Here is an 18,937-nt window from a genome sequence, read left to right as displayed (position 1 = left end):
CTCAGAGCATCCCTCAGAGCATCCTGCATCCCTCAGAGCATCCCTCAGAGCATCCTGCATCCCTCAGAGCATCCTTCAGAGCATCCCTGCATCCCTCAGAGCATCCCTCAGAGCATCCCTCAGAGCATCCCTGCTTCCCTCAGAGCATCCCTCAGAGCATCCTGCATCCCTCAGAGCATCCCTCAGAGCATCCCTGCATCCCTCAGAGCATCCCTCAGAGCATCCCTGCATCCCTCAGAGCATCCCTCAGAGCATCCCTCAGAGCATCCCTGCATCCTTCAGAGCAGCCTGCATCCCTCAGAGCATCCCTGCATCCCTCAGAGCATCCCTGCATCCCTCAGAGCATCCTGCATTCCTCAGAGCATCCCTCAGAGCATCCCTGCATCCCTCAGAGCATCCCTCTATCCCTCAGAGCATCCTGCATCCCTCAGAGCATCCCGCATCCCTCAGAGCATCCCTCAGAGCATCCTGCATCCCTCAGAGCATCCCTCACTGCACTCCTGCATCCCTCAGAGCATCCCTCACTGCACTCCTGCATCCCTCAGAGCATCCTGAGCCCACTGAGGGATCCCAGTGCCAGGCAGGTGTTGCCAGAGGAGCAGGGTGGCCCTGCCCATTCCCTGCCAGGTGTCCCTGGGGATGCCCTGATGGACACCAGCTCCAGCTCAGCAGGGCTCAAGTGGAAGGTGCTGTGTGGGGTTTCTTTCTTTGTCTTTTTCCTTTATTTCATCAGAAGGATGGGAGGCAAAGTTTGATGTTTTAACACTTGGCCTGCTATTAGCTGGGGAAATCTAGCAGATGTGCTTCATCATCTCAAAGATATGAGCAATCTCCAGCACTCTGCTATTAATGTGGGGAGATTGACTCAAAGTGTTTTGCTTCAATGGCTCTTAAGAAATTCACAGTTCATTTCCAGTCATTAAAATAATTAGTGCTGTGCTCTGCCTCCTCTGAGGACAGAGCTGCCCTGGGTGGGAGTGAGGGCTGAGCTCCCTCCTCAGCCTGAAAAACCTGCCTGGGGGAGCCAGGGGAAGGCCCAGGTTAAAGGAGGACTTGGGGGCTCAAATGGCTTTGAGGGGCCCTGGCCCTGAAGGAGCACATGAAAAACTGCCCCATTTGTTCCAATGAGGCTGCTCCTGTGATAGACTGAGTGCCATAAATAAGTGATTACAGCACTGAGCCAAAACCAATCACAAGGATTAGATCTGACTCATGGGATCGAGAGAAGTCCTTGGTTTTTACTGGAGGCAAGGGGAAAAGTCTGTTCTTTGATGGATCCCATTTCACTCCATAAAGAGATCTTGGAAAAGAGGAGTTAAGCCAGTGCTGCTGCTCAGGGGAGAGGAAGGATGTCAGGCACAGGGAGCTCTAGAACTGCACTTCTCTTTTAATATTGTTTCTGTAACCAGTTCTTATCTGAAAGTCTTTAATCTTTTGGGGAAAAGCAGAGATATTCTTGCTGTTCTGGTGTTTGGTAGCAAGACCTGGGAGGCATTTCTGTAAACAGGCTTGAAATGGATAGAATTTGGCTGAGGAGAATTGCTGAGCCAAAGCTTTTCTGTGCATTGGCAGTTTGGAGAGGTGAGGTTTGTAGGGTGGGGGTCTGCACAGTTTGGGATGGGCAGGGATGGGATATTGGAGCCAGGGCAGCAGAACCACAATGCACAGGGGCTTCAGGAGCATCCATGGGGCTGGAAACCTGTCAGCTGTTGGGTTTGAACTCAATCCAAACATGAATCAGAGTGAAAACCTCTGTTTGCCCCATGGCAATGCAGGATCTGAGGGGCCAGGAGCCAGACAGGAGCAGGAGAATGGCTCTGAGCTGAGGAGTTCATTGGATATATGGAGGAAATCCTTCCCTGGAGGGTGGGCAGCCCTGGCACAGGTGCCCAGAGCAGCTGGGGCTGCCCCTGGATCCCTGGCAGTGCCCAAGGCCAGGGCTGGGAGCACCTGGGGCAGTGGGAGGTGTCCCTGCCACGGCAGGGGTGGGAATTCTTCAATTCTCACTTTGAGACTTTGAGGATTGAAGAATTCAAGTGTTTGGGAAGTTTCCATTCACTGGTCCCTTATTTAACTTGGATAAGTGTCACCCATTGGAGCTTTGGGAAGCCAGGCTGTCAGTGTGCCAGGAAAATAGGAAGCAATAAAAAAGGCTGTTGAGACACTTATCCAGTGCTGAGGGAATTTTCAGAACAGCTGTAGTTGAGTAATTATGAGCAGAACCCTTGTTTCCACTGAAAATAATGTATATTAGATTATTCCCTAATGATAAAGATTATTTAAAAGACAAAAGCTATAGAATAATAGACATTAGCAGATGTATCTATTTCCAAAATCCCTGAAAGCAGACTTAAATCTTGGGAGTTATTGCTCACCTTTAGCAGAGCTCTCATCAGCTGCTGTAAGCCCCAGGGCTGACACTCCAGATAAGTACATGATATAGCTGAGCCCTAAAACTCTTAACAGAAAATATACATCAGGACTTACTGTAAAATTTCTTGGAGGATTAGAGAAAATATTAAGTCAATAGTTCTTTAGTTATGAGGGGCTTTTAAGGTAATCAATACTTTCCAGCCGTGTTAGTGCCTCTGATGATAAAAGATGACATTAATAGCCAACTTTCTCCTTTTTTTGGTATATTTATGTATATCCTTCCTTTAGTCACACCTGCTAGAATCAATAGCTACACAAGGAATATGGTTATTTTTAAATGGCATCAATATTGATTCACCTGGAACTGCCAGTTTCAGCTGGAACTTGATTTCAGGTGAAAAACCCTCACTTTTTCATACAAAGGGATTACCAACCTCCCTAAATCTCTGGAGCACCCCTGCCTTTGCTTCCAGTGAATTCCACATTTAGCAGTGTGCTAATGCAGCAGAAACTATTTTAGGATTAATAAATCCTAAAAATAGGATTAATAGGATTAATTCTAAAATTTCTTTGGAGTTACATGACATTTTATGTCCTCGAAGCATTGTGCAGATGTTAATTGAATTTAATTGATATCATTCAGTCCCCAAAGTTATATGCATGCAGTTATTAATGGTTTAATTATTTTGTCAATGGAATAGATTCTTTGCTTTTGATTCTGCTTCAGGAGATCCAGGCAGTCCTTAGGCTGAATCCTTTTTATTCAGGTGACTCAGTTGGTCCAAGGATAAAATTTTGCCCAGGGCATCTTCATGCTCAGACCAGCTGCCCCAGTGGCTCTTTGGGCACAGAGCCCCGGCTTTGGAGTCAGCCAGCCACAGCACACTCAGGGACTTCCAGCCTGTGAGTTGTGCCCAGCTCTCTGGAGCAGCATTCCTGATGTCAGGGGTAAAACCCCACTGTGTCACCTGTCCCTGCTGCAGGCGGTGCCTTTTCCCTGGGAGCTGGGAAGGTCACTGGGATGGGGCAGGCTTGGGAGTTGATCCTGGTCCCTGTGCCTGCACAGGGAGAGGCACTCAGGGGACACCAGGCTCCTTCTCCAGCTCCCAGTCAATAGGGCATTAAAAGGGAATTGCGGAGTTTTGCATTTGAGAAAATGGTTGGGCCTCTTCCAGTGGAGTGTCAGGCCCTAATGATGGAGGCAGTGCAAACATGTCTGGTCAGGCCTCTTCTCATTTCAATCCCAGCTTATCTGGGGGAAGAACAACCCATAAAGAAACCACAGAAAACACTGAGCTGCCCTCCCACAATACATCATTTGTAAAGCTTTCACTCCAGCTTTCCAAAAGGCCATTTAGCTTAATAGTCTGTCCCATTTTTCATTTCCTCATGCTACAGGTGCTGGGGGGATGATTTACAAAAGAACAATGGAATGACATTTTACCTGGCGTTGGAAATGAATCCCCAGCAGTCTCACGCCTTTTGTGCCTCAGATTTGCCTTCCCTAACAGGGAATGGGTGGTGAGATTCTGTAACAAAACAATAGGAGATCTAAAACGAGAGAATACATCCAATTTTCCAGCCAGCCACGATCTCCTAGAGCCATTAGTGAATTGTTAGTATGTCCATATTAGTAAGAAAGGATTAATCGCCTGATTGAATTTTCAGAAATTTAGGCAAAGGCCAAATGAATTGGCCTCCATTCTAGTGTGACTAAATGCCAAAAAAATTACATGTACAATATACATTATTTAAGAAACACTCTGGAGAAAACATGCCTAGCTGTATAATATATATTTAGACAATCTATACATTTAAACACTGTAAGAACCTACAATATTAGGATGATATGAGATAGAATGAATGAAAAAGGGGGAGAATCAATCTCAGTTTGGTTGTTACTGTTCTTATTTCCACTGATCGTGGCAGGTCATTAAATGAAGGTCACCTCCTCGTGGAATAGTTTGTTGGCTTCTTCAGCATCTTAAAACTTGTGAGGTGTGAAATCAATGACAAATTTTCAGGCAGTATTAAGTGTTGTAAAATGGAGAGCTTCCAGTGATTCAGAGCATTGTAGGAAATCACCTGTTGGGTGAATGGCCCACAAAATGTGATCTATTGCTGAAAATCTCCTTAAACACTCAACCATTGGAGGAAATGAACTTTAAGTGGGACTTGTGTAGTAGAACTTCTGCTTTGATGAATTTGTCATGCTTGGTGGGTAGTGATATTCAAGTAATAGCTTAATAACCTCACTATTTACAGGCAATTACCCCCCTGAAGGAGCTCAGATGGGGTGAAAACATCTGTTTCCTTCGGGAATCTGTGCACATCTGCCCTTAAACAAAGTGAAAATTTGGTGTGAGAACTCTTAAGGACTGAATTGCTGAGGTTCTTCTGCAGTGCTGCCTTCTCTGCAATTAGATAACAGCTTAAAATCTGATTACTGAGTTATTTTTCACCTCTCAGAATGCACAGGCACAAGCAAACTCTCCGTTGAGAGCTGATTTGATGCCAGTTAAATATTCAGGTAGTCCTCTGAAGGCACTGGAAATCAAATAGCTGAGACATCTTGTGCAGAGTGAGAATTTCCATGTTTCTGAACGTGCATTTCCCTGCCATTCCCGGCGGAGGTTCTCACTGTTGCTTTTTCCAAAGCCCTTCAAGCTGTTAGTGAGTTCAGAGTTTCACTGGGATGTTCTCTCAGGTAGGGGAATCCTCTTGATGTGCTGGTTATGGTGGTAAAGAGAAAATACACCTCTGTCAGTAGTTTTGTACCTGAGAGAGGCGATCTGACAGAGGTTCCCTCACAGCAAGATCCCTTCTTCCTTCCAGCAGACACAAAACTGGCAGCTGGAAGGATCTGAAATGTGGGGAGCTGAGGAATCTGAACCCTTCCAAGGCTTTCTTCAGCTCCCAGAGGGATTGGGCTGTTCCAAGGGCATGGAGTGTCCTGGTTTAGGGCAAATTTGGGAGAAAACCTGCAAAGGGGTTCCTCCAGAAGGCAGGACATGGAGATTCAGGGTCTGCTCCTGGGAAAGGCCACAGAGAGCACGGGGAAGGTCATGGATCTGCAGGGCTGCAATGTGTGAGACCTCAGGCCAGGCTGGACAGGGCTTGGAGAAACCTGGCCTGGTGGAAAGTGGCCCTGCCCATGGCAGGGGCTGGAATGAGAGGATTTTTAAAGTTCCTTCCAACCAAACCATTTTGTGCTTCTCTGGAAATGAGAACTGCAATAGCTTAAGAGCACACGTAGAGAGTGCATTCCTCTCTGCCTGAGGCAGAAATCCAGCAGGCTGTGCTGTTTATGACCATTATATGCAGTTTATCTCCATTACATTTTAGCATGTATTTTTTCCCCCCATCTTTGCAGTGCACCCACCTTTGGATTGGAGTGATGCAACACTCGGTGCCACTGTTGTAAAGAGTTGGGGAATGATGTTAGCAATTGTTATCTTTCAGCCCAAGAAATGGAGAAACCCCAACTAAGCAGCCTGCAAACACGGTGTGCTCAGTCTCTAGTAAATTTTACTAAGTTATGATGTGAAAAAACCCAAAAAGGTCTTGATTTCCAAGCTTTTCTGTGTTCTTTCCCTCCCTGGCTTAGTGATAGGTTTTCACTGCCATCATCTGCAGAGGTTACTGGACTTCCTCCCCATGACAAGCTGCAGGCAAACTCCCAGGATAAATTCCCAAGATTAAGGCAAATATTACTGTAAATGTGGCTGTATTAACTTTTCTCAAGCTCTCCAAGTTCAGAGTGGTTTTCCTGCATGGATAATGGAAGGAGCCTGCTCCAAATCCACAGTGTAAGAAAAATAGTGTTTCTAACTCATACTTAGTGCTCTGTATTTTAAACTGAACTGAGATTTATGAGCAAGCTCCCTCTACCTAAATGTATATACACCAATTTACATGATTTTACATAATATATGGGAACAGTTTGCTGGGTAATATGCACAGGGATAAAACCAGCACTGTTTGCACTGAGTAGGGATCACTGCAGTGAACTCTGCATAAACTCCTGTTCAGACAGGGCTACTTGGATCTTCCTGGGAAACAATGCCCAGAATTATATATACATTGAGCTATAAATACATTGAACTTGCTGACAGATCCAGCAGGAACAATGGAGACGAAAAAGCAGTGTTAGAGCTTGTAAGACTCACTGGAATCACTCTTGTTTATGCTGGCTAAAATTTTGGGACCCCATTAACACGAAAATGACCAAAAATTTTGTGATAGAAAAATTAAAAGAAATACCAAAGCATTATTTCTGACAAATCTTCTTTGCAATGGATACAGGAGGTCTGTGCTGACCTGCACCTCAAAGCCACAGACACATCTCAGGTAATCTGGGAGCAGGGTCTGGCAGCCGTGGATTTACAGAAATATTCCTCAAGGGTCCCTTTGCCTTGGTGTCCCCTTCCAGAAAGTGTTACAGAGTTTTCCCCTCACTTTTCACTCCCTTTATTGAACCAAATTTGTGTTTATAGCCCCATTTGCTTTCCCTGCCATGCTGTCTGTCACTTGTGTGGAATATGGGTTTTGCACACTTGCCAAATAGTTTCCTTGCTTGGCGAGGGTTCTCTGGCAGGAGAATTTGCCTCTCTGCATAGTAATGGCCATGTCTGGCTAATGGGCCCTTTGTCTGGGGCCTCCTGCATATTCAGAGCTGCTCCTTTGTCACCAGCCTGACCCAGGCAGCAAATGTGAACAGGAGTTGTAAATATGCCCCGTTCTCACTGGGATGCCAATCAGCTTCCTGGGATAAACTGGTCCTCTGCTGCTCTGAAACTGCCCTGCACTGGCCCAGGCTCTCCTATTCTAGAACAGCTCTGCCCATCACTGATTTTTATGCTTTTGGAGTCACTTTCCTCCGTGGTTTGTGTCCTCTCAGGGTACATTTGGTATTGACACGGGCAGCTCTTGTGGGTTTGGGGTGGCACAGCTGATAGTTGGTGTGTGCAGAGCTGGCAGCTCAGCTAAAGAAGGATTATTTCTTGTAAAGGAGGATTTTTTCCCTGTTTGCTGGGGACTGGCAGGTAACACATCTCCCTAATTTGTGCAACAAAGTGGTGACAAAGGGAGCGGCGAGTCCAGCTGGTCATTTGAAAAGCCATGAATTTCCAAGGCCATGGGGACATGAGAATTGTCTTCAGTGCTGGGGCTGCCTGGCCATTGGTAAGAAAGTGGCTTCATGTATTTTTTGTAACTGTTTTTTTTTCATGTCTGAAGTACAGATTTTCTTTTTGTCCTATAGCTGCTTTCTACTGTCAGTGTTTAATAAATTGTCTAAAGGTGAGGGAGTCACTTTTTATTTTGGAACACTAGAAGAGGTTGCTTGGTTCTGCCTGGAATAGCAGGTTTGGGTGGATAATGAGCCAATTTATCGGCAGGGCAGAAATCAATGGCACAAGGGCACAGAACTTTTACCAGTTTAAAATTAGACTATCCAGACTCCTTTTAAAACAGCCTGGTCAAACCAGCACGTGTCAGAACCACAAACCTCCTATTTTAAAAATAGTTATGTTGTAGATCAATAGATAATGTTGTAGATCAAACTTTTCCATTGATCGCAGTGAATCCCCTGAAAACGGAAGCCCCAAAGCTCGCAGAGCAGCCCGCTTGAATAATTCTGCCAGAGCAGAGCTGCAGAAGGGGATGTTACAGCACCATCTAGTGCCTCTGCTCCGGCAATATCGGGAATTTCTGAATTTTCCACTTCATTGAAGGATGGAGGTGGGGACGAGGGAGCGCACTGGCTGCTTAGACATTGACAACTTCTTTTGTCAAGCAGAGTGGAGAGAGAAGGGAGCTGAGCGATGGAAAGGAGCTTTGGAGTCTCGCACGGGAAGGTTTTGCCAGCAAAGGTGCTCTTAGTTCCTCTTCTTTCATCTTCTCCCCAGTCACAGAGCTTTCCTCCTGGGGGTGGATGCAGGAGCAGGGGAATGGGAAGAAAAGTTAAAGAAACCGGACAAATGGCATATTTTGGGGAGGTAGAGCTGTATTTTTGGTGGAGCAATGATCTGTCAGCGAGTGACTGAGCAGGAGGAGGCCGGGGGTGCTTTGCAAACTCCTTGTGTTGAGAACTGCACCTGCAATGAGACAACAAGCACTGCATCCTCTGCTTTCCTCATCGAGTGGGACCCAGGATGAAGACTAAATTAACACTAAATTAAATTCTAAATAGAGCTACATTTTCATATGCTTTACATTCCCGTCCCTTTGTTCCTTTTTCTTCTGGCAAGGTGGTTTAATATCCTCTGACTCCTGACTACTCAATGGTTAACCAAGAACAACTTTCAATTATTCTAAACCAGCCACTGGAGATGAATTTGGGAATGAAGCCCCTCTAGGAAACAACTTCCAGTTCTCCCAGTCTGAGTTTGGGAACACACCTTGTGCTGGGAGTGAGATTAATGACTCTTCAAACTAAGCTATTTATGATAAGAAATATCAATATTTATATATTAAACGAGTTTTCTAGCAGGGTGAACTTAAAACCCTCAAAATTAATTATACCTTACAGCATTTAGTAAGTGTCCTGATGGTGATGTGGAACTTAACAAAAGTCACTTATCTCAAAAAAATCTTCACCCAAAATCCTCAGTGTCTTCAGTAGAGCCCTGCAGAAAAAGCTGGTAAATAGTGATATCTACAAATTATAGTGAGAGTCTAAATTAGAGTTAATGCCAAATCTGGGGGTTGGATTCAGATTTAAAGCACTTGCTGGAATTCCAGTGCTCATAGACAGAACTGCTGGCAGGGTTAGGGTGACAAAGAGCTGCAACAGCATCCAAAATACTCCCAGAGTCCTACTTATCATTTTATTATGATTATTATTGAATGTAGGGTTTCCTAAAAGAAACCCCAGCTCCTTGGATCATGTGGCTTTTTGGAGAATCCCAGGAGCCACTAAAAAATAAGATCAATCACTCAAGAGTGCAGAAACAAGCTCAAAAGTGTGACTCAAATATATCGCCAGCAATTTAGTAAAAAACCAAGAGAAATAAAAATATTTTAGCATATCAAAAGAATTAAAACATAATTTGCATAATATTTCTTAATGAAATCCCAGGGTTTGGAGAAGGGGCTCATAATATTTTTATTCTTCAGTTGGACAGCTTGACAAGAAAAATATCTTTTTTATTGTGGTAAATTATTAGATACAATACTCTGCAATTATGAGTATTACACTGAGACAATGCAGAAAAAATTATGGAATCATAACTTAATCATTTAAGTGATTATTGTATTTTATAAATGTTTAATGTATCATCATGGGCATGTTCGTGCTCCTTTGGCAAATGTGGTATTGATTGTTGCTCTAAATTCATTCAGGTCAGTACAGATAATGATTGTTTGGGAATTTTCCACCCACAATGGTAAGGAAATTACAGGGCTTATTTGTCCTTTAAATGTAGTTCTTGAAACGATTTTAATTCTGATTAAAAAAAAATATAAAAATTAGTGTTTTGCTTGCTGGCTAATCATTGGTTTGCTCTGTCACTGATGCAGGGAGAATATTATTGCTGAAGTGAGATGGGAGATACTGAAGAAAAAAGCAGAAAGTGCAGAATTTTTCCCTGAATAACAACAACAAAAAAAGCGCCTTTTTAGGAAGAAAGCAACAAACAGGGCTGAGATGAGACAGAGGAATTGTGAACTGCTCAAGAGCACCGTAAGGGTTTAATGATTTGTAACAAAAAATGCAGTAAAAATTTCAGCAATAAAAATATAACATTTTATTAGAGAAAAATCCCAGGGCCATGATAGGGCTTTTTTTGAGGGTTTTTAAAGGGGAAGGAAACGATAATGAATGATGAGACAGAGGGTTTGTGTGAGAGTTGGGCAGTGCAGAGGCAGCTGCAGTGAACTTTTTGGGGTGTACCAGCCGGGTTTGCATCCTGTGAACCATTTCTGGTGATGCCACCAACCTCACACAGGACAGGACCCTGCTGACAAGTTTCAAGAGCACAGGGCACAGGATTGTGTCCAGACAGGTCTGAATATCCCCAGGGGAGATTTCACATCAGCTCTGAGCATCTGATCCACTGCACAGGGAGGAAGCTTTTCCTCCTGTCCAGGTGGAACTTCTGGGCATCAGTTTCTGCCCGCTCCTCTTGTGCCATTGCTGGGCACCATCAAGAGGAGCCTAGCTCCATCCTCTTGGCACTGTAATAAATTTAATAACTAAATTACTAAAGTGTGTGTGCACGGGTAAAATCCCATTCCAGCCATCTCCTCTCGGGGTTGAAGAACTCCAGCTAAGCCTTTCTCACAGCAGAGATGCTCCAGTGCCCTCGGCACCACCCTGGCTTTTCACTGCACCCTCTCCACGCCTTGTGCGGACCAATTTTTATCTTATATTGTGTTTAATTTCTTGTCAAGCCATTTACCCATGAGGTTTAACCCACGGCGGGTTTTATTCACACCCAGCCCCTCTCCCACGCCCACAGCCCGGCCATGCAGCGCTTTGGGAACTCGCCGCGGGTGCCAGCGGGGGCGGCTCTGCCCTGGTCACCCACGGCCGTGCCCTGTGCGCAGAGAGGAATCGCTGTCCCCCGGCACCCCGAGCCCTCCAGGCGGGAAGGGCTGTCCCTGCCGGGAACACGGTCAGCGTGGCCCCGGCGCTGAGCACGGAGCCCTGGGGCCCGCACAGGCCGCGGCTCCCGGCCCCGCTCCGGCCGGCTCGGGCTCCTCCTCCGCCCGCCTCCTGCCCCCGCCCCGCCGCCTTCCCAGCCTGCTCTCCGGGTAAACAGCGATGGCCGCCGAGGACCGAGGCGGAGAGCCCCGAGATAACATGGGGAACCACCTCCAGCTGGTGCCCGGTGAGGGCCGGGCCGGGCCGGGGGCACCCGCGGGGGAGGCACCGGGCTGGGGCTCGAAGGGCGGGTGGGGAGGGGAAAGGGAAAAAGAGAAGGGAAGGAACGGAACGGAAGGGAAGGAAGCGGAGGCGGAGAGAAGAGGAAGGGGAAAGGAAAGCGAAGCAAAGCGAGGGGGAGGCGGGCAGAGCCCCGGGCGGTGCGCGGAGCGCTGAGGGCCGGCGCTGCCGCGGGGCTGCGGGCGCTGCCGGCCGGTGCGAGGCGGCGGAGGGTGAGCCTTGGCCCGGGGGCCCCTGCGGCCTCTGCTGCCGGGCTCCTACAAATCCTTCGAGGCCGTGACTGCTCCGTCGAGGCCGCAAACGTTCCATCGAGGCCGTAGATGTTCTTTCGAGGCTGAAAAGAAATGTTCCTCGGAGGCCGTGGGTGTGCGGTGAAGGAAGGGACACGGGTGCTCCCGGTGGGGTGGAAGGCCCGTGGGGTTCCCAGCAGAGCGGGCAAAGCAGGCACTGCTCTGTGCATCCAGACCGCTGTGAAACCCAGAGCCCGAGCAGCAGAATCTCTGTTCTTTTAGGGAATCTCTGCTCTGTTTTCCAGTGAAAATAAGCAGGGAAGCAGAGGTGCTGGATGGAGAGCAGTGCTGGATCCCATGTGCTGCCCGGCTTATCTGTCACACACAGCAGAGCAATTCCTCACCCAGGGAATTATTGCATAATTATTGCATAATAATGCGTTTTTCTGCCTGTGGTGCCTCCACACTGACAGGAGATTGAATGGGTTGGGAAGCAGCTTGTGCTTGACTGAAAAGAAGCATTATTTCAGAATAAGCGTGCAGGGCAGAAGGGAGCAGGAATTCCTGCCAGGAGCCAGTGGCATTTCCCATGGCAGGAAATTCTGTGAGCTCTTCAGATCTCTGTGTTTTAAATAATTAAAAAAAAAATTTCCTGAATATTTTAGGAAATACAGCCTGAATATCACCGTAATGTAAGCAATTCTCCTGAATATCTGAGGAAATACAGCTTTAATATCACCTTCATAAGTTATTTCCTGACTATTTTAGGAAATTTGGCTTTAATAGAAGCTATTTCCTGAATAGTTTAGGAAATACAGCTTTAATATAAGGAATTTCCTGAATAGTTTAGGAAATACAGCTTTAATATAACCTTAATACAACCTATATATAACCTTGTTCTTTTTCCTTAAATGAGGTTCATATTTCCTCATTTCTGCACAAAGGCATTGAGAGTGGATTGGGTTGTGCTGGTGAACCAACATGAGGAAATTGTGATTTTTATTATTCAGGGGAGCTTTCAGCGCTCGCTTTTCCCTCCTTCCTGTGTGCTGGAGGTGCTGCTAATCCTGGAATTTAAGGATAAAAAACCCCCAGTATTTGGGGGTGTGAAAGCTTCAGCTTGTTTTGCCAGCTGAGAGGGAGGAGGAGAGGGAAGGCGCCGGGGTTTGCTGTGTTTTGGGCTGGCTGGTGCTGCTGCAGTGGAATGAGTCATCACGGTCCCTCAGCCAGCACCACACAGCAGCCACTGTGCGCTTTTGGCAGCAGCCAGCAAAAGTTTGCAGGGCACAATTCTTTCCAATCAACTGCTGCTAATTCCTTCTGCGTTCAGGAAAAACAAGTGGGACAGCCTCTCCCTGTTAAAACTGCTAATGATGGATGCAGCCGGATGGGAGCACGTGGAAAAATCAGAGTATTTTAGTTTTTTCCCCTCCTCCATCCTGCAGTGATGCCCCAGAACCAAACAAAAACTTCCTGCTCTTCCCCTTCATCACACTAAGCAAAAGAATGGCTGTTTTGTACATCTTAAACATTTTGTAATTGTTCATGGTTAGGGTTGCTAATTGAATATAAGGAATTTCATATAGATGTGGAGTATTTTTAACAGTCATTAGGCAGATAGTGTCTCATTGCTGAAAGGGCTGTAATTAGGTACAATACCAAAGAGAGTCTGTAACCTTCTTTCCTGTCGTGCTGGATCATTTCTTGCTGCGATAAATGCAATATAGGATGGATCTGTAAGAGCAGGTTCTGTAAACTGTGAACTGTTTCAAAAAAACATAAGTGAGGTGAAGCAGAAATAAGACCAGTGACTAAAGATTTTGTGGGAGCATTTAACAAATGTGTCTGGAGGGCAAAGAGGGGAAGAAAGGTTCTCTAAAATCAGCTTTTAATGTCTCCTTCACTGTTCTGTTGTACTCCCACTCTCAGAAATAGTGAAATTGGTGGTGCTCCCATTTCTGAAGGAAAATTCTTTGCTTCTGCAGCATCTTTTTGTGTTTTGAGATTTCCCTGCAGAATCCTTCAGGATGAAGAGAGAACCCCTCCACTTTTTATATTTTCAACTCGGGACTATTTTTTAAGAAGATATTAATTGCAAAGGCAGGCAACTAGACTGACTATTGTAATTCTTTTTTTCATCTTGTAATAGCTTTCAAGGTCTAAATGATGTTTTTCAGCACCACTGGGATTATCCATTACCCAGCAGCTCTTGGTGTAAAGAATCCTGGAGACTGGTTTATGCTAACATGAGGTTTAGGCATAACATGCTGTATAAATAATGTTTGTGTTCAAAGAAATAGGCTCAATTAATGCAGTGACTGATAATTAAATTGCCCTCTTGCCTGACAATGACTTTAGGCTTGGCTGAAGAATGGGAAGGAAGCAGTAGTTTTTAAATGCTGTTCAGTATCTGAAATCCCTTGGAGTCTTGTGATTGGCTTCCTCAGGAGTTGCCTTTGCTGGGTTGGTGTTTGGTGTACACACAGCAGAGGCTGCCAGCAATTAAATTGTCCACAATACCAGCAAGAGTCTCTGCATGAGCACAGAGCTTCCCATTGCTTCTTACTCACTCGCAGCTGATTGTTGAGGTTTGTGCAGCTTCAGCCACTTTGCTCAGCATCCTACAAGCAGTGAAGTGCTCTGGTATCCTGGTGTGCAGACAGAAAACCTGTAGAGCTGAGATGAGGAAACACCACTGTAGTGAAAAGCTGAACTGACAGCCTTTGTTTATTGTTTTCTTCCAAAGAAACTTGTTCTTTAGGCCTTCAGAAATAAATTACCAGGTTTTGACCCTTTCTACAGAATGATGATTTTGCTGTAACAACAAGAAAATATTTCCTTCTGGTTTACTTCCCTGTGCAAAGCTGTAGCCTGGGAATATTGAATGCATTTCCCTGATTCTCAGGTTTTTCTCAGTATCTCAGCCTTTGCTGGTTGATTCCTATATAATATTCTGTATGTGCTTCTTAGTAGAGAGCGAGGAAGAGGATGACAATGAAATGGAAGTGGAAGACCAAGATAGTAAAGAAGCTGAGAAGCCAAACATCATTAATTTTGATACCAGTTTGCCCACATCACATATGGTATGTTTTTATATATTGTCCATTAAATATATACTGAAAGTATTTGAATGGGGTTTGTATAGTTTTATTGTAATGTTCTTATGCCACAAGCTTAGTTTTATTTTCACAGAATCATAAGATGGTTTGGGTTGGAAAAACCTTGGAGGGCACCCAGTTGCACCCCCTGGGCAGGGACAGCTGCCACTGTCCCAGGTTGTTCCAAGCCCTGTCCAGCCTGGCCTTGGGCACTTCCAGGGATCCAGAGTCATCCTCTGTGCCAGGGCCTGGCACCCTGACAGGGAGCAATTCCTTCCCAGTATCCCATCCATCCCTGCCCTCTGGCAGTGGGAGCCCGTTCCCTGTGCCCTGGCCCTCCATGCCTTGGGAAGAATCTCTGTCCATCTCCCCTGTAGCTCCTTCAGACACTGCAATTCCACATTAGACCCCCCTGGAGCCTTCTGCAGGCTGAGTAACCCCAGAGCACTCCATGCCCTGCTCCCCGTGGTGCCCAGGCCCTCCCTGACCTCCCCCTTGCCTCGTGGCAGTACCTGGGCTCGGACATGGAGGAGTTCCACGGCAGGACGGTGCACGATGACGACAGCTGCCAGGTGATCCCCGTGCTGCCCCGGGTGATGGTGATGCTGATCCCCGGCCAGACGCTGCCGCTGCAGCTCTTCCGCCCCCAAGAGGTTAGCATGGTGCGGAATTTAATTCAGAAAGACAGAACCTTTGCTGTCCTTGCATACAGGTAAAAGCCACGGGCGGGTCGCTGGTGTGTGCAGCATGTTTTTAGCACAGTTTTCTGTGGATACTAAAGCAAAAGCAGATGGTTGCATCAGTTCTGTGCTCGATAACAAGCTGAAATTGTTTGAGAGAATTTGTCTTCCAGTGTGTAATGGCAGTGGAGGTGCTTGACAGCATCTCGTGTTTGTGTGGAGAAACAGCAAGTGCTGATCTGTGTCCTTGGTTGAGCATCCTCCTCTTTTCAGTAACTGTTTGTTCCATCTTGTTAAAGAATAAGCCTTGACCTGAAATGTGGAAGTCACATTCTTGTTTTGAGAGCTGTATTGTTTCTTGTTTAGTGTGTGAACTAACAAGCACTGGCAAATGCTTCACAGTGGAGTTGAGAGACAGGAGGTGATAGAAAAGTGGGGAAGAGAAAAGCTGATTAATGCCAGAAGAAGTTGGGAATGTTCCTCCCTCTTCCCCCTGCAATTTACTATGGATTAATTGTGTGGGAGGTGGGAACAGTTCCTGTTATAAAGTCACTCCAAAGAATGTTTGCTTTCAGTGTCTGCATTTGAAATGCTGACACACTGGTGATCCCTGTGCTCCCAGAATGTCACATCTAGACCCTAAAATAAAATTAAATTACCTGGCAAAAAAAACCCAAACCAACCAAAACAATAGAAATTGCTTTATAATGTAAAAATTATTATTGTGATTAATTAAAGGTATGTCACCAAAAATTGCTTTTTTGATCAGACCAATCACATACAGTCAGTGCAGGCAGAGTGGAGTCTGAATGAGCAGTGCTGTTTGGAGGAGGTTAATTAATTTAATTCATCTTTAATTCTGTTCCTCTTAGTAATGCACATGAGAGGGAAGCACATTTTGGAACGACAGCAGAAATCTATGCCTACAGAGAAGAGCAGGAGTATGGAGTTGAAACAGTCAAGGTGAAAGCAATAGGAAGACAGAGGTTCAAGGTGCTTGAAATACGAACTCAGTCAGATGGGTAAGAAAATGATGCAGTTAATTCTATACTCAAGTTAACTTTCATAGGAGTTTTCTCTTCTTTTCTATAGTCCCATTTGATAGCTGTGATATTTAGAGGCTCTTCTGACTAGTTTTAATGTATCATGTAATTAATGCCTTTTTCCATTTCTAAAAGTGATCAAGATCCTGAACATGCAGTAAGAATATGCTGAGTCTTCCCTCATTTTCAGCTCCTTGGCCTCATGCCCTGCACCATAGCCAGAGGTCCAGGCTCCAGCATTGGTCTGGGAGCATGTGACAATTCTTAGCACAGCTGCTAAAGCTTCTGTCAGATTTTCTGCAAGGCTTGTGGAGTATTACTCCAAATCTGTAAATCTGGAGCTGCTCACCTGTATCCTGCAATTCAGCATAGAGTCATTGCTTTAGAAAGAGGTCTGGGAGCAGCATTTCTGTGATTTGTGACCTGCAGCTGAGGAAATGAAGAATACTTGTGCTGTTTGCTCTCTAACACGTGGTTCCAAATAACAGACTCTGAATGTTAGAGCTTAGGAGAAGCCCTGCTTGGACACAGGGTGGCAGTGCTTGGACAACTGCAGCAACAGCAGCTTTGTTACTGGGAATTCACTGTCCAGAGCTCTGTAGCAAGAAGAACATTTCCATAATTCTTGGTGTTTCTGATTCCTGAGTGCTTTTGGCACAACATAATCTTATAATTTATTGTAAGTTACCAGTTCAGTGCTGTCCCTGTGAGAAAATTAGAAATTTGTAATGACACACCCCTCAGTATTTCAGGATTTCTGCTGATTAATCCTGATAAGACATGAAGTCTTTCCTGCTGGACAGCATTTTTAGTAGCCTCAGCCATATGCTGAGGTCTTTGTGGAAGAGGTGACCTTTGCTGCTGGGATATTAAAATCTGATCAGTCTGTATCCTATTTCTGCTGATTCTGACCTCGAGTGAGCACAGAAGCTTTTGTGGTTTGAAGATACCAAAGTGCATTTCAGCTGAACTGAGCCATTGAGATGGAAGAGCTGATTATACCAAAAGTAACTTGAGGAGACAAAAATCTAAATCTATAGTGCTGAGACTGTGGAACATTCAGCTGTGTTGCCACTGCCAATCCGTCTGTATTTCTGTCCACCACAATCCCAACAGATCTGTAGTGCTCTAAAATAAAAGAAGTTCTGATGGAATGGGTTGTAGGTTAAATTCTCTAGTGCCGTGGAGTGATTAATCCATTGCACCAACCTGTGTTCCCATAAGCAGTAAAATCCACTTTTTTTGAAATGCAGCTATTAGAAAAAACATTAAAAAAAATATGTGTACGCCTCATCTTTTTGCTTCCTTCCCCAGAATCCAGCAGGCTAAAGTACAAATCCTGCCTGAGCGAGTGCTGCCTCCCACCATGGCAGCAGTGCAGCTGCAGTCTCTCAGCAGGTGCCACGTGCTCCCCTCTTCCAAACCCACTTCCTGGCAGGACAGGGCCATCAGGCAGTGGTGGCAGAAGTACCAGAAGGTGAGAAGTTATTCCACAACTGTGGTTATTCTGGCTTTGTATTTTTTGTCTGAATTTCTGATGGCGTCTTGAGAATCAGTATCCAGCTCCATCTGTAGAGGAGGAGGAGGCACAGCAGGGAAGGCAGATTCCAACCTCCTGCTTTTCATGGAATCCCACAGTGGTTTGGGTTGGAAAGGTCCTTAAAGCCCATCCATCCCATGGGCAGGGACACCTTCCACTATCCCAGGTTGCTCCAACCCCCTCCATTCTGGCCTTGGACACCTCCAGGGATGGGGAGTCCACAGCCTCTCTGGGCACCCTGTGCCAGTTTATATCTGTATTTGTTATTTATTCCATTGTTTTGGTCATTGACACAGAGAAGTTACCTTGAAATCTTGTGTCTCTTGTGATCTGTAGAGATCTTTGCAACTACTTCCAGAAATTAATACAGAGTCCCAATAACTCAACTCCTGTTTAGATTTGCTTTTTTCTTCAATGGTTTTGAACTCTTGTACCCTCAAAATCAAATTAAAAACTCCATTGATAACAAAGAGCTCTTGATTCTCAGAGTTCCTGACCAAGTTCATGTGAGTGAATGAGCCCAGAAACTCTGGGCTGTGGGGTGAAAATCCCTTGCCAAGGCTGATTCTGTCAGGTGGAGCTGAAATGAAGGGAGCCCAGTGTAGGAAAACGTGGGGTGCAGATGCAGAGCAGGGTATTTGTCCTGTTACCTCCATCTCTACTGGTGTCATCTGTAAATGAGGAGAGTTGCCCTCAAGGGGGAGATGAAAACTGAATTTGTACATATTTGCAGTGCAATATGTGCTCCTCTTTTGAAAAGCAACATAGCTGTGTGCTGCTTTTTAGACTTTTACTAACTAAAGCTCTCAATTTCTGTGTTCAGAAATCACAGGAAAAAATTGGTTAATTAAACAAATGACATTACACTGATGGAAATTTGGTGGTTCCAGGGACAGCTGGTGGAGACTTAGGAACAGATGCACTGTTAACAGCACTTAAATTTTCAACTGTCTCCATTTCAGAGAGACACACTTTTGAAACACATAATTTTTTATTACTAAACATCAGAAATACCTCTAATGCAGAGACAGGTTTTGTGATAAAATCCATGTATTGTCCTGCTCAGAAGGCTTAGCCCTCAGTGCA

At 45.4% G+C, this 18,937-nt stretch overlaps 1 protein-coding gene across 3 annotated transcripts in view; it reads left to right on the top strand.

Moving 5' to 3' along the window:
* CRBN (cereblon) overlaps window positions 1-18,937 on the top strand; it is a 38,503-nt gene that overhangs the window by 9,871 nt on the left and 9,695 nt on the right. Inside the window, exons 1-5 of one of the 3 annotated variants that reach the window (XM_036390726.2) lie at window positions 11,098-11,207; window positions 14,461-14,573; window positions 15,098-15,300; window positions 16,141-16,290; window positions 17,626-17,788. In XM_036390726.2, the coding sequence (XP_036246619.1) occupies window positions 11,141-11,207; window positions 14,461-14,573; window positions 15,098-15,300; window positions 16,141-16,290; window positions 17,626-17,788 (696 nt within the window). In that variant the 5' untranslated portion in view covers window positions 11,098-11,140. Of the gene's footprint in view, window positions 1-11,097; window positions 11,208-14,460; window positions 14,574-15,097; window positions 15,301-16,140; window positions 16,291-17,625; window positions 17,789-18,937 lie in introns of those variants that run through there. The other 2 variants (XM_036390727.2, XM_036390729.2) reach the window with 2 other exon arrangements.

This window comes from Molothrus ater, chromosome 11 (genome assembly GCF_012460135.2).
Source record: "Molothrus ater isolate BHLD 08-10-18 breed brown headed cowbird chromosome 11, BPBGC_Mater_1.1, whole genome shotgun sequence".
Lineage (NCBI taxonomy): Eukaryota > Metazoa > Chordata > Aves > Passeriformes > Icteridae > Molothrus > Molothrus ater.
The sequence above is the reverse complement of the archived record's forward strand: the minus strand, read 5'-3'. Positions and strand labels throughout refer to the sequence as shown.